This window comes from Musca vetustissima, unplaced genomic scaffold, assembly GCF_032173495.1.
Source record: "Musca vetustissima isolate MV318-11 ecotype Yass unplaced genomic scaffold, APGP_CSIRO_Mvet_v1 utg4831, whole genome shotgun sequence".
NCBI classification, from domain to species: Eukaryota; Metazoa; Arthropoda; class Insecta; order Diptera; family Muscidae; genus Musca; species Musca vetustissima.
The window spans coordinates 15,693-31,104 of record NW_026876944.1 but is presented as its reverse complement, the minus strand read 5'-3'; the positions used below and the strand labels follow the sequence as shown (position 1 = coordinate 31,104).

Sequence of the window (15,412 nt, the reverse complement as noted above, 5' to 3'; positions counted from 1 at the left end):
TTACAAATTTCGAATAATTAATATATATATATTGGAAAAAAATATAAATAAATAAATGAAACGGATATCCAACGAAAAAACTTCATAGAATGCCCTATATGATGAAGAGCCGAAAAGAAAATTGCCAAATAAATATAAAACATCATTTTTAATAATAATTGTCTAATTTTAGTTAGAATATATAAAATCAAATATATATAAAAATCATTTGTTTGATAGTTGCCAGCCAGATATGCGTCAATATCTTTAGATACTAGTTAATGATCTCATCCATCCCCGCTCCACTCTTCAGCAGCCTCATCTGTAGTAGACAGTGCTTATGATGCTTTGAAAAGCGTGATAAAAAATAATTTTAAATATAATGTTCGATATTTTTAATTTTTGTTTCATTGTATATCACAATCTATGTCATTATTTTTTATAAGACGTCATATTATTTTTTTAATTTTTATTTATTTTTTATATCGATGAGATTCCAATGAAAAAAGCATGGCATTTTTGTGCATGATTTTTGTTAATATTTTTTTTTTATTATTTATTTTTATTTGTGTTATTTTGTATGTTTTTTTTTTGTGCACAAAAAATGTTTTGTGTTTCCAAATGTTTTTCTGAAAAGAAAAAATATTTTTTTGAGATTATTTCATTGTGTAGAGGAACATAATTATGTAAATAATTGCATATATATGTATAAATAACAAATGTAGACATTTTTACAATTTTCATAAAACCTCTATCCCTCTCTTGTACAAAAAAAATATATTTTTTAAAAAATCCACGCCTTGATAAGGACTTAAAAATATTTTTTTTTTTTTTAAAATCCACACCTTGATAAGGACTTAAAAAATATTTTTTTTTTAAAAATCCACGCCTTGATAAGGTCTTAAAAAATATTTTTTAAAAAATCCACGCCTTGATAAGGTCTTAAAAAATATTTTTTAAAAAATCCACGCCTTGATAAGGTCTTAAAAAATATTTTTTAAAAAATCCACGCCTTGATAAGGTCTTAAAAAATATTTTTTAAAAAATCCACGCCTTGATAAGGTCTTAAAAAAATTTTTTTAAATATCCACGCCTTGATAAGGACTTAAAAAATATATTTTTTTTTTAAATCCACGCCTTGATAAGGACTTAAAAAATATGTTTTAAAAAATCTACGCCTTGATAAGGACAAAAAAAAATATTCTTTAAAAAATCCACGCCTTGATAAGGGCTTAAAAAAATATTCTTTAAAAAATCCACGCCTTGATAAGGCCTTAAAAAAATATTCTTTAAAAAATCCACGCCTTGATAAGGACTTAAAAAAATATTTTTTAAAAAAATCCACGCCTTGATAAGGACTTAAAAAATATTTTTTTAAAAAATCCACGCCTTGATAAGGACTTAAAAAATATTTTTTAAAAAAATCCACGCCTTGATAAGGACTTAAAAATATTTTTAAAAAATCCACGCCTTGATAAGGAGTTCAAAATATTTTTTTTTAAATCCAGGCCTATAGGAAACTCATATATATTTAAAAATCTATGTTTTTTTGGAAGATCATAAAAAGTATTTTGTATAAATTCCAACCCCTACCATCAAAAATATTTTTTTTGATAATGAACACCTATCGCTAGACTTCAAAAAATATTTCTTAAAAATCCAAGCCTTGGTTATATTTAATGTTATTAATATTTAAATATTTAATATCATCTACACACTGAAATAATCTCAAGAAAATTTTTTTAACACAAAAAAAAAAAAAACTCTGCTTATTCTGTGAGCACAACAACAACCCACACCCCCCTTCTTTCCATATGTTCCTGCATGTCGTACCATCCATCCCATGAACTTTGTATACCTTTTACTAATCGTTTTGTTTTCGTTTTGGTTTGTTTGTTCAAAAAAAAAAAAAAAAAAAAAAAAATACTCTTCACTTTCCGTTCCATAGACACAAAACTTTTTTTAATTTTAAATTTTTAATTTTTAAAAATCTCAACAACAACAAAAATTGTTATGTTTATGTTTAGCTTTTGTGTTGTTTGCATAAATGCTTTTTGCCAAGAAAAAAATGAAACTCAATTAAATATGAAACCCAAAAAATTATTCAAAAATACAAAAAAAAATTAATTTAAAATTTTCCAATTTTTCATTTTTTTCCTCCAACATCATCACCCAAAAAAGTAGCAGAGAATGCCATACCCGAAGAAGATCGCAATCTATCTCGCGATTCAGATGGCGAACGCCGTGTGGCCACACCCACCGCCACTGAATCCCAGCTGCCATGGAAACGTCAGGGTGACGAAATTTCCGATGCGGTGCAACAAAATGAATTCCCCGCCTGGGCATCCAATAAAGAATATTTGGCCTATAATTCACCAAGTGCTACATTCTTAGGTAAAGTATAAATGCGATTTTTTGTTTATATAGCGTTCATAACTATATAGTATGCTAATACATATATACCAAGTTATTTGTATGCACCTTAGTTTTAGAGAATGTTTTTTTTTACGTTTACGTGCAAAACAAATTTTCAAAACAGCATTGCAGTGCAAAAACAACAACATCTTCTTCACTGTAGTTAGAATATCGATAAACTAAATTTTCAAAATCATTGAATTTTTCATATCATTTTATTACAATGAGATTGTTTTAGGATAAATACAGGATTAAAAAAGTGTTTTGTGGAAATTAAAAAAAGGATTTTAATAATAGTTGTCTGCAAAATTAGTTATTTTGTTGTACGTCCTTTATAAATTATTTTTATAAAGTCCAAGGCTGTAGCTGAGCTTCCAAAAATATCTTTAAACAAAAATACAAGTCCATACCATGAGAAAATTTTCTTATTAAGGGGACCCCCCCCCCCATTCTCGTTGTCAAAAATTTTTTTGATTCGAATCTACTCTAATTCTAGAATGTTCCTACAAAATTTCAAGGGAAAATCTCAAGAACTCTTGAAGATATAGCCGATTTATTGTGTAAGCATCAAGTGACGGCTAAAGGGTTTCTCAAACTTTAAACGCGTTTTTCTCAAAACGAATGGCGGGCACGATAACTCAAAAACTAATAATCCAATCGGTTTCAAATTTTGACACGTTTCTCTGGGAATGTGTAGCTCTCGTATGAACTAGGATAAAGCCAATCGGTGAAGATCTTCCTTATTTTTTAACTTAGTTTGTGGTAAAAAATATGCGATTTTTCATAAAAAAATTTTCAAAGTTCCGCCATTTTGTTAATTGTTGTGCGAAGTCAATAATCCTAGTTCATACGAGAGCCAGACATCTCCTCTTTCTAACACAGTTGGAATTTTCGGATTCCGATGTTCCAGTGAGGAGTTATCGTGCCCACCATCGAAAATGTGGACTTTTCTTTGAACCCAAAAAACAACAACAAATTTTGGTAAATTATTTTTCTTCCTTTTTAAATCTTCAAATATATATGTGCCAAGTTACAAACCTTAACAAGCATTGGTATTCATTTACCAGTCCATTTAAAATCTTAAAAATAAAAAATCGAGAATGGGGGGGTTCCCTTAATTCAGGTTTACAGCTTGGCTTAGGAAATTTTGATTGAAAATTCCACGCCTTTTACTGGTCATCAAAAAATATTAAAAAAAAAAAATAAAGACTTTATTGAAACCCAACAAATAAAAAATTCTACCATATTCATGGTATCCAAAAATTATTTCTTAACCAGTAAGGAAAGTAGTAAAGTCGGGCGGGGCCGACTATATGACACCCTTCACCACTTTGGGTATATTCAACAGATGAATCCTAACAGACGTCGCATTTTTAAAGGACCAGTAAAATAAAATTGGATCCATAAACATGTCATTCTGCAACCGATACTAAATTTTTCATTTGATCAGATATAGAAGCTATATCTAAATCTGAACCGATTTTCAGGAAACTTAAGGGGACCCCCCCCATTCTCGGGGTCAAAAATGTTGTTGATATAACTCGAATCTACACTAATTAATGAATGTTCCTACAAAATTTCAAGTGAAAATCTCAAGAACTCTTGAAGATATAGCCGATTTATTGTGTCAGCATCAAGTGACGGCTGAAGGGCTTCTCAAAACTTAAAACGCGTTTTTCTCTAAACATTTTTTGTGAATGGCGGGCACGATAACTCAAAAACTAATAACCCAATCGATTTCAAATTTTTACACGTTTCTCTGTGAGTGTATAGCTATCGTATGAACTAGGATAAAGCCAATCGGTGAAGATATTCCTTATTTTTTAACTTGGTTTTTGGTAAAAAATCGGCGATTTTCCAAAAATATTTTTTCAAAGGTCCACCATTTTGTTAGTTTTAGAGCGAAGTCAATAATCCTAGTTCATACGAGAGCCAGACATGTACTCTTTCTAACACCGTTGGAATTTTCGGATTCCGATGTTCCAGTGAGGAGATATCATGCCCGCCATCAAAAATAAGGACTTTTCTTTAATTGCAAAAAACAACAACAAAACAATAACAAAATTTTTTTGTAAATTATTTTTCTTCTCTTTTAAATCTTCAATTATATATGTGCAAAGTTACAAACCTTAACAAGCATTGGTATTGATTTGTCAGCCCATTGAAAATCTTGAAAAATTAAAATCGAGAATGGAGGGGGTTCCCTTAACACACATCATTCTTGATCTAATTCATTACGCCGTGCCAAATTTCGTGCAAATCGAGAGATATATGTAGGGACTTTGGTGCACCATTTACATTAAATCGGTCGAAAATATATATATCTAAATCTAAACCGATAAGTGACCTATGGCAAATTTCATCCAAATCATTCATCATAAATTTGTTCACAAAAATACATGGACGTATGCACGGACGGACAGACGGACATGCATAAATCGACTCAGAAAGTGATGCTATGTATATTCTCAAAAGGATCCATGTGTCTATTTCGTTTCCTTTTGCATATTACAAAAATATGCACACAGACATAATAACCGGTACCACAAGTGTGGTGAAGGGTATAAAAACTACTCACAACTCTATAAGCCCTACAATATTTTTTAAACAATTCAAATATATTGGTGGCCTTTTTTATACAACCTGGGTAGGCCTTCAAAATATTTTCAAAATTTCACGCCCATTTATAGGCCTCCTAAAACAATTTTTTTCCAAATTCACGCCCACTTTCAGGCCTTAAAATATTTCTTTTAAATCCACATTCATACGAGCCCATTTATAGACCTCAAAAAAATTTTTTTTCCCAATATAAGCCCATTTGTAGGCCCCTGAAAATATTTGTCTACAAATGTATGCCCAAATGTAGGCCCCTCGAAATATTTTTTTTTTTTAAATCCACGCCTATTGGTAGACCTTAGAAAGAATTCTCTCGAACTCCACGCCCTTGAGTCTTAAAAAATATTAAAAAAAAACAGAAATCAACTCTTATCGTTAGTAAAAATCAACTCTTATTGGTAGCTCTTCAAAAATATTTGTTAAAAATTCCAAATACGGCATATGGAATCGAATAATTTTTTTAACCCCACGACATAGGTAGGCTGTTAAAAATATTTTTAAAATATCGACAACTGTTGGGGGCCTTCAAAAAGTAGTTTATGCGTTTTAAAATACTCTAGCCTTGGAAAATATTTTTTTTTTTTTAATTTCACAACATTATAGGGCTTTAAGAGCTATTTAGTTTTTAAATATTTTTTTTAATACATGTTCAATTCTATGCCTTGCAAATATTTCCACAAAACACTAGTAATTGTTTTTTTTATCGAACTTTCATATAATCAGTATTCATTTTGTAGCCAACTAGTTGCAAATTCGAAATTCCTTTAATAAACAAGAACAAATACAAATTTTTCAACTTCGATTCATTTTATTTTCAAAAAATCCATAAAAATAAATATGCCATCATTCATATTGCGTGAATGCAAGAGAATGCATGCAAGCTACCCCCTTTTTTCTTTACCTTCGTTTTCAAAATAGTCAACGACAGTATTTTTTGGTCTTCCTATATATATATGTTGACCTATTTGTTATATATTGAAAAATATATAATATTTCTTTATATACCGAGATTATTAGTAAATAGCATTTGTTGTTCTGTATTAAATGTTGTTTTTTTAATGTTAAAATATAAAAAATCAAATTTTACAGTATTACATTTAAACAGTATTATATTACAATATAGTATAGAATATATATTTTTTACTTAAAAGAAGAAATTAATAATACCATCTTTATAAATAGAATAATGTAAATATATATTAAAAAACAACTGTTATATTGTGAAATATATAGTAGTATGTTGTTTTATTTTGATTTTTTATTGTACCATAAAGATTGTAATATTTTAATTAAAAACATTAATAACTAGATATTATTATAACATATCAATTTGAAAAATAAAAATAGTTTTTATATTTATGAAATATATTATAAAAAATAAAATAAAATTGTTACTAACCTAAAAAAACTAATTGCAAATAAATACTAACAAAATAAAATATTTGTTTTAAATTTAATATAAGTACACTTATGTGACGTATACATACTACAAATCAATATCCGCCGATTAGATTATGGATATACCATCATACGATTACGATCGTCCTACATTTATGTTGATCGGAGAGACGTTGCTGGGTATCAGCTGTGTTGGGCGAGTGTGAATCGGGGTTTTTTTGGATCGTAGATTCCATTGTGCATGAACCGCATTTGTTAAGGCTTATTCCACCTGCCGTAGGACGATACAAACCTTGAATTGATCTCGGAGATACACAAAGACCCTGTACTGAAAATGTTCTGGGATATTAATATTTTGATAATGTTGTTCATGAATATGTATATTGAAATATTAACGGGAGAGGTTCGACAATGATCTTAATGTTGCGTTTTAATGAAAATTTAATTAGGCCTATATCACAATTTCGAAATCACTCCAATACAAACTGGTTAATTCTATTGAATGAGAATTACTTTATTTTAAATTACTTAAGTATGGATAGAAAAATTATAGTTCTGACAATCCTTGAAGAAATCTGACGCGCTTATAATTTTGATATGCTTGAAGAAAAAACGATTTTAAATACACGTTAATATTTCTGGAAATGTAGTTTATAAAATATTTTTATCACCCTCTCAAATGCGTGACAAATGATTTCATGAAAATCTTATTAAATTATAAATTATCAAATCGATTGGTCATCTAAAATAGTCTAAGAAAATTTCTTTTTCAGAAAATCGTGAAGATTGTGAATATGACAGTTCATCAATTAAAAAATAGCAATATTAAAAGTATCTTAAATTCCACGAGAATATTAAAAAAAGATATTCGTAAAAAAAATTAAAGCCCCATTTAACTTTGATAGATTTTTCAATATTCCTCAAAAGTATTGACAGGAATATAGTAATGATATTCATCACAATCATTTTTATTATTAAAACATACTATTTTCAAAAAGAATTTAAATCTTCCACCTTCAAACATATTGTCAATGGATCTCCAAAGATCTACTCTTTTACTTCAGATAGTGATTTTTTTATAATTCTATTAGAAGGTTTTTTTTAAACAAAAGTCAAAATATACTCTTACAATTGTTTGATTGATAATTTGTAAAAAAATATTCTTCCAAAAAAATGTATTTTCAATTTTAGTCCTATATTCTTTTACAAAATTTTTTCAAAAATATTTTTGAAAAACACCAGTTTATAGACGCTATGAATATTTGCCTAATAGCCTCCAAAATACCTCTAATATTAAAAAAAAGAAATTATGACAACAATTCTTGATTTTCAAAAATGTCTTTTTTGTTTGGCTACTAATCGAAAATCTTCATCTTAGGAGCACCACCTGGATATGTTGCTCTTCCAAATGATCTATTCATGCCATTGAATGTTATCTCCAACGGCAAATTTTTATAAAAGGTTCAAGAGACACCTGCCATATTAGCTCCTGAAATACCAATAAAAAAATTAATTTAATTATTTAAAAGGCTTTTTTTTACTTCCATTGGAATTCTACTATTAAACAAAAACTATATTTTTTGAAATATATTCTAATTTATTCTATTTAATATAGTGTGAAATATAATTTTGCCCTTTTTTCACGTATTACTAATATTAATTCCATTGTCCATGGTGGCGTATGCGTGATATTAACGATATTCAACGATTTTGTATTATGTATACGTCACAATTGTATTTATATTTAATTTAAATTATTAATAAAACATTGAAAATAGAAAAATACTATACGGGAAACTTAGTGAAAAAATTACAAAAAAAATAACCATAATAAATAATAAAAAACAAAAATCTTTTCATTAATTAGAAAATAATAATAATAAAAAGCACAATTAAATCAATAATCTAAATAGATAAAAAATGTATACAATTTTAAAACTAATGTTGATATTCTAAAACTTATATTAACCGAGTCTTTATTTCATCACGAGAATGGGCATTTCAAATAAAAAAAGGTAAAAATACCAATACCCGCGTAAATTGCCACAAAGAAAATATTACCGAAAATCAAATCGAAAAATTCGGCTATGATTTTGAACATACCGAATATGACTCAATGAACTTTTTATATCCTCCACCAACAGGTAAACTTTAAAAATACCTTAAACCATGCTAAATTACCGCTAGAAGAAAAATGAAACACCAAACACCACATACTCTGAGGCTGGAAATTTTGTGCTAGGACCTTGAATATTCCGACAATGACCTTTGTATAGGCCAACTATATAGAAGCATGGACTTATTTTAAAAATGTTCTGGCATGAATTGCTTTTACCCATCAAGGTAACGAAATGTGTACTTACAGTCAATTCGTAATGCTATATATACACACTTCGGTTGGCAAATGTACCTATGACCGATACAATTACTATTAAAGTGCTGGACCTTTATATGAGTGGCTATATTTAATGATTGACCCATATTTATGATTTTTGTTAAGAAGCTAAAAAATATAGCTAAATTGGTTGAAAAAGGAACAAAAAAATTAAATTTAGAATTTAATGTTTATTTAATGAGGGCTTTTTATTACAAAACGTAGACCTATATTGATATTTCTTTCAACACAATGTGAACCCAATGCAACAAAGTGGAGATAATTCGGTATTAAAAAGGGGTAAAGTTTAATGGGGGCTACCCTAAAACTGGACCATTATATATATATTTCAAACTCACCGTAAATTTGGGGTACAGCTAAACGGAGGCTAACCCGAAACATAGGTCAACTCAATGAAAACCCAAAATAGTAATTTGCAGTCAAGTTGGTTGGTACTCCAAAACATTCCAAAAAATACTAAAATTTGGGAAGTACCGTTATTGATGACCTACCCTAAAAATTATGCCAATATTGAAAATATTCCAAAATACCAAATTATAACCAATTCGGTCCATTAACTACGGAAAAATAAGGGGTACCGTTATATGGGGCCCACTAATCAATAATCAATAAGAACCCAAAATACAAAATTAGATCCGATTCATTTGAAAAAGTTTGCAAAATCACTTAAAATATCGAATATTGGGAGAACCTTTGTGTGCAAGTCCATACGAAAACGTGGACCGATATATTCCATTTTCAATACCAAAGATCCAATGTGTAGTTGCAATACATACAGTGGTAAATTTCAGAGCTTTATCCCAAATATTATGAGCTTTATTGTGAGGTCCACCGACAAACAAGCAGAGATTACTAAATCGACATAGAAATGTATTCTTATCTGCGGATCTTTGCTGAATATATTGAAGAATGGCAAACGTAATAATAAATTTAATTTGAAATGATTAAAAAAAAGAATATCTTAAATGATAATCTCTTAAAACATGCAGAAATTCTTATAAAATCTCAAAGTGACGTATTAGTATTAAAAATAGTCGAACAATGTTGCGTATGAGATTTACAAAAATTTTCGGAAATTTATTAAGTATACGCCAAAATATTTTTAATTTAATTTTCAAGGTCAAAATTTTTCAAAAAAAAAGCCTCTGAATTTTACATAAAAAATATTTCAAATTTTTAAAATGCGATATTTAACATATGCTGCCGAATATAATACATAAACATTAAACATTAAATAAATCAATAAATTAATTGATATAAACATTCTTAAAAATATATAAATAATACAATAATGATGATATATATATATAAATAATAAAATAAAGATAATATATACATAATACAATATTAATAAAAATGGATTATATTTTATAAAAATATTTGTTTTAATTATTGAAATATTTATATATAAAAATAAATTTATAGTTTTTTTTTTAATTTTTTTACTAAAATATTGAATGTTTTTAATTAAAATATTACAATCCCAATATATATGTATGAAATAATGACCTTTGTAATGTATGAATTTATTTTTTTAATTGTAAAACAAATTTATTTTTTCTACTCCGTTTATTTTTTCTACTTGCGCGTGTTTCTACAATATACCAATACATATACAATTTATTTACATATTTTCTTCAATTTACTTTATGTTACCAAACAATTTGTTTAAATTTCTACTTTTTTTCTCTCTTCCTCTTCTACTTTTCTCTTATTGCGCCTGTCCCTCTGAACTGTCTTTATGAACAAATTAAATGAAACAAAATAAAAACCGAAACACTATTTTGGAAACGTCCACAAAAAAATAACAACAAAAACAATTAAATTAAAAAAAATTACTAAATGCTATGATATGATGTGAATGTTAATGTTTTCCTCTAAAAAATTATGAAATCGAAATAACAACAACAATCAAAAACTCAAATCATTCATCAACCACGGCCTTGTCACCGCTATTGTTGTTTTGTTTTTCTTTCTACTTGACTTTAAAATGTGCCCTAAAACACAAAACAAAAAATCTGAAACAACATCATAACATGTGCACGCTGTGATCGAACAAAAACAAAATCTGACAAAAAATCTGCATTCCAAATTCGTATATTTGAAAACACACCACCCATGGCCCCCTTGCACCTCTAATCTAAACACACTCACTCACACACCCACACCACAAAAAAAAACCCCTCTCAGGTGGTATAAACAAACCTAAACAGCCCAAGTCCGTCATAGGTCTATTCCGTCGTGAAAGTTCCGGTTCCCGTGGTGGCGCTGGTGGCAGTATTATGACCGTCGATGGCACTGATGGCTCATCGGCTAGGGGTTCCGACCCGGCCTTGGCTGCCGCACTCAGCCAAATGGTTGTGCCTTCTTCACAAATACCCTACAATCCACGTTTGGACAAACGTTCGCAGTCGATATCATCCGGTTCGGGTTCGGCGGGCATTGGTGATTCGGGTCATGCGGGTCCCTTCCCCGTTACGGCCAGTCATCGTCGTAATGTACGACGTGGTTCAATGCTAGAATTAAGCGGGTAAGTTATGAATTTTTGTTAACAAAAAGTTGTCTACTTTTTTCTGTTTCATTTCTTTTTTCGATTATTATTTTTATTTATAAATAATTTTGCCAGTTTTTTTTTCATATATGAAAAAATATATATTTATGTTTTTTTTATTTTTGTTTTTATATAAATATTTTTATATATTATTACTAATAATTAATTACTTTATATGCATGGTTTGGTTTGTCAAGCATTAAACACTATTTTTCTTGTTTGAAAAAAAATCTATTTTTTTACTTGGGCTTTAAAATAATTAGAAAAAAATTAATTAACCCCTATATAAAAAATTAATCCCTTGTAGCTTCTTAACAAAAAACCCCTTAACCTTTCAATGTACAAATTCTCATACACACATCTGTAAAATATTTTACTCATAAAAATAATTGCTAACAATAATCCCTCCCGAACACTAACAAATAACTTAGATTAATTTTTGTTCTTTTATTTACTTCTACTTGCTTTGGAGCTTTAATTTTTATTAATTATAGATAAAAAAACTAATTTTTATAAATAACCCCCTTTTTGAATAACTAACCAACAAGACTAAAAAATAACTATTACTAAAATTTAACATAGATTTTAAGCATTAACATTTATCTATTCGAAATTTTCGTCGGAAGCAACGTATTCTATTATCATTATTTTTAAGTTAATTAATTTAAGTCTGTATTTGTCCTACAAATTTTTGTGTATTTGTCTACCGAATACCAAAAAATGTCCTTTGTCTCATATAAAAATATATTTCATTAATCATACACTTGTCTTATGTTCCGAAATTTGAGAATATTACCAATTTGATATGGAAATGAAATTCATAGAGGGTTATAAGGAGCCTCTGATTGTAAAAAATAGCAATGAAATCGTCTAAATGTTGTTTAGGTTCTCTTGTGGCGTATAAGTAATATTAATAGTAGTCCCGTGTTGCGTATGAGGTATAAAATATATTTTCTCTACAATAAAGTATACGCCGTGAAGTCCTGAGTATGATATTTTAATCATATTTGGATGCTATTAAAGACACGAACTCAAATTTGCAACACATGATAAGCCTTCTGTCCGGTCACATAAGAGGGCATAAAAGAATATTGGGCAGCAGGGAGAATCGATCGGCGTGCCTACCACTTCTATTAAAATTATCTATCAGATCTTCTTTCCTATTAGACGAAATACAAAACACCGTCTTCTAAAAACTGATTAAGGGTTGATCGTTGTAGAGGCCTTCAATCTCTATGGACCGTTTCGTCTTTGAGTTAGCGGCTTACTTTGATGCGAAGATCTTGCAAGTAATCCTCTCTCTGCTTCTTTAAAAGCAACATTGTTCCAGCTCAGCATCTCAGTGGGGTTAACATCTGCTCAGAGACCTTATCTCATTTTCTTTTTAAACGTCCACCCTTATGCAGAATATTTGGTAAGGGTTTCATAGTCGTTTTCTGATTTTTAGATTTCTTCAATTTGTTGGCTAGGTCTTTCCTCTGATTGTAAAAAATAGCAATGAAATCGTCTAAATGTTGTTTAGGTTCTCTTGTGGCGTATAAGTAATATTAATGGTAGTGCCGTGTTGCGTATGAGGTATAAAATATATTTTCTCTACAGTAAAGTATACGCCGTGAAGTCACATATGTCAGTTCTATAAAATTCGAATATAGAAAGTGACCACACATGAACAAATTCCACATTCATTTTAACATATCATTAAAAATAGTTTTTGAAATGGGTTTATGGTACATAAGTAATACAAATAACCGTTTCATGCGGCGTATGCGTTATAAAAATATTTTTCTTTGAAATAAAGTATACATCATGTTATCACATATACCATTTTTATCAAATTCCACAACGAATATGAAAAATGAACACTCAATGAAATTCGAATCATGGCGAGTATGAATTAATCTGAAATACCGTTCCAAGTGACGTAAAAAAGTTATACAAAATATTTCTTACTGAAATAAAGCATATGGGCACTGCCGCAAAAAGGTAAACCAATGTCGAATAATTTGTTTCATTAATTGTGCTTAAATACGTCAAGTAAAGGCAAAAAATACAAACAAACACCACATTTGTCATTTTTTCTTCTTGTTCTTAGCATAAATACTACTTGAATGACTAAAAATCCAGACACTGCAGAAATAAAAACTGCAAAATAAACAATGTCGCGTGAGTGACCGAGAAAAATCCTTCGTAAATAAAGGATATGCCATATTTTGCAATTTTAAAAGTGCAATAATAATGCTTTGTATCTCTTATTCATGTAAAGAATATAAGCAGTTCGTAATATTCGAAAAATTCGCAGAATTTTCCCATTATTAACAATGGCGTCTAAAGTCATGTATATTTGATGTCGCGTGAGTTACCGCTCTTTTGTGGCTTTTATCTCAAAAGTTAAAAACTAGAGGCTCTCAATTTTTTTTATCACTGATAGTATTTCTAAAGTTCTGCAAAAAAATATTAAGTAAAGTGCGGAAGTGCCCATGTGTCAGATTTATAAAATTTGGAGACTGAAAGAAAGATCGAAAAAAAAAATGTTTCAAATATCCATGAATATACTTTGTAATTAATTTTTGTTAATTTTGACGTATAAGTAATATGAATAGCCGGTTTCAGGTAACGTACAAGTTGAAGAAAATAATTTTCTCTGAAATAAATTATACGTCTTCGGGTCGCATATACCATTTTTATAAAATACAAGAGAGATTATGAAAAGTGGAAACTCAATGAAATTCGTAGAATTTTAATTTAATTTCTAATTTATAAAATTTAAATTTGTAGAGAATTAAAAAGGTCCTCAGCGCGAAAAAATTAAATTTTCAAGTTGTTTTATGTTTTAAGTGTCGTATATGTAATATTAATAGCAGTCTCATATAATTTTTAAATAATTTTCTCTTGAAACCACCTTAAAAATACCAAGGTGAATATAAACAGAAAAAAGTTAAGTGTTTTGTTATGTTAAATTTTGTTTCGATCCTTCCTCCACCATGAAAACATTTCCTTAACCCTTTCAGTGTTTTTGTCGAATATATTTGACATTAAAAAAATACTCTCTCTCTCTCTCTTTGCGATTTTTCGGTTATCGTATGTACCGTTACTACTGATGTTTTTGTTTTTGCTAAAAAACAGACGAAACTTGCCGAGGGTTAAAATGCCAATTGCTATTTTTTCTAAACTATGTCCCTTTATATTATATTTTAGAATTTTATTCCGAAAAAAATTTTCTGTGACACTGAAAGGGTTAAAATTCAATTTTTTTTTACATTTTTCAACTTTGACTCTGCGTTAATAAAATATTCGGAACATCTGCCACGCTCCAAATTAGCAGATTTCTTAAATGATGAGATGAGAATAGATAACCGTCCTGAGTATGATATTTTAATCATATTTGGATGCTATAAAAGACACGAACTCAAATTTGCAACCCATCATAAGCCTTCTGTCCGGTCACATAAGAGGGCATAAAAGAATATTGGGCAGCAGCGTGAATCGATCGGCGTGCCTACCACTTCTATTAAAATTATCTATCAGATCTTCTTTCCTATTAGACGAAATACCAAAACACCGTCTTCTAAAAACTGCTTTAAGGGCTTACAATCATTGATCGTTGTAGAGGCCTTCAATCTCTATGGACCGTTTCGTCTTTGAGTTAGCGGCTTACTTTGATGCGAAGATCTTTCAAGTAATCCTCTCTCTGCTTCATTAAAAGCAACATTGTTCGAGCTCAGCATCTCAGTGGGGTTAACATCTGCTCAGAGATCTTATCTCATTTTCTTTTTAAACGTCCACCCTTATGCAGAATATTTGGTAAGGGTTTCATAGCCGTTTTCTGATTTTTAGTTTTCTTCAATTTGTTGGCTAGGTCTTTCCAGTCTGTCACATTCCGTCTTTCCCTCCAAATTGTTTTTCTAGAGGCCTTCAAACGAGATCTCTGCAGAGTCGACACAACCGAAGCACTCATCATTCGTTCATTGATCGAACTTCTCTCCAGCATTGTCTGCCTTATATTTCCACTCACTGTTACACTCAAGAGTTAGGATTCCAACAATTCGAAACCACCGATG

General features: G+C 29.4%; 1 protein-coding gene across 1 annotated transcript in view; it reads left to right on the top strand.

Moving 5' to 3' along the window:
• LOC133321474 (sodium/hydrogen exchanger 3-like) overlaps window positions 1-15,412 on the top strand; it is a 115,368-nt gene that overhangs the window by 87,712 nt on the left and 12,244 nt on the right. Inside the window, exons 17-18 of the mRNA XM_061530565.1 lie at window positions 2,161-2,373; window positions 10,994-11,333. Coding sequence (XP_061386549.1) covers window positions 2,161-2,373; window positions 10,994-11,333 — 553 coding nt within the window. The remainder of the gene's footprint in view (window positions 1-2,160; window positions 2,374-10,993; window positions 11,334-15,412) is intronic.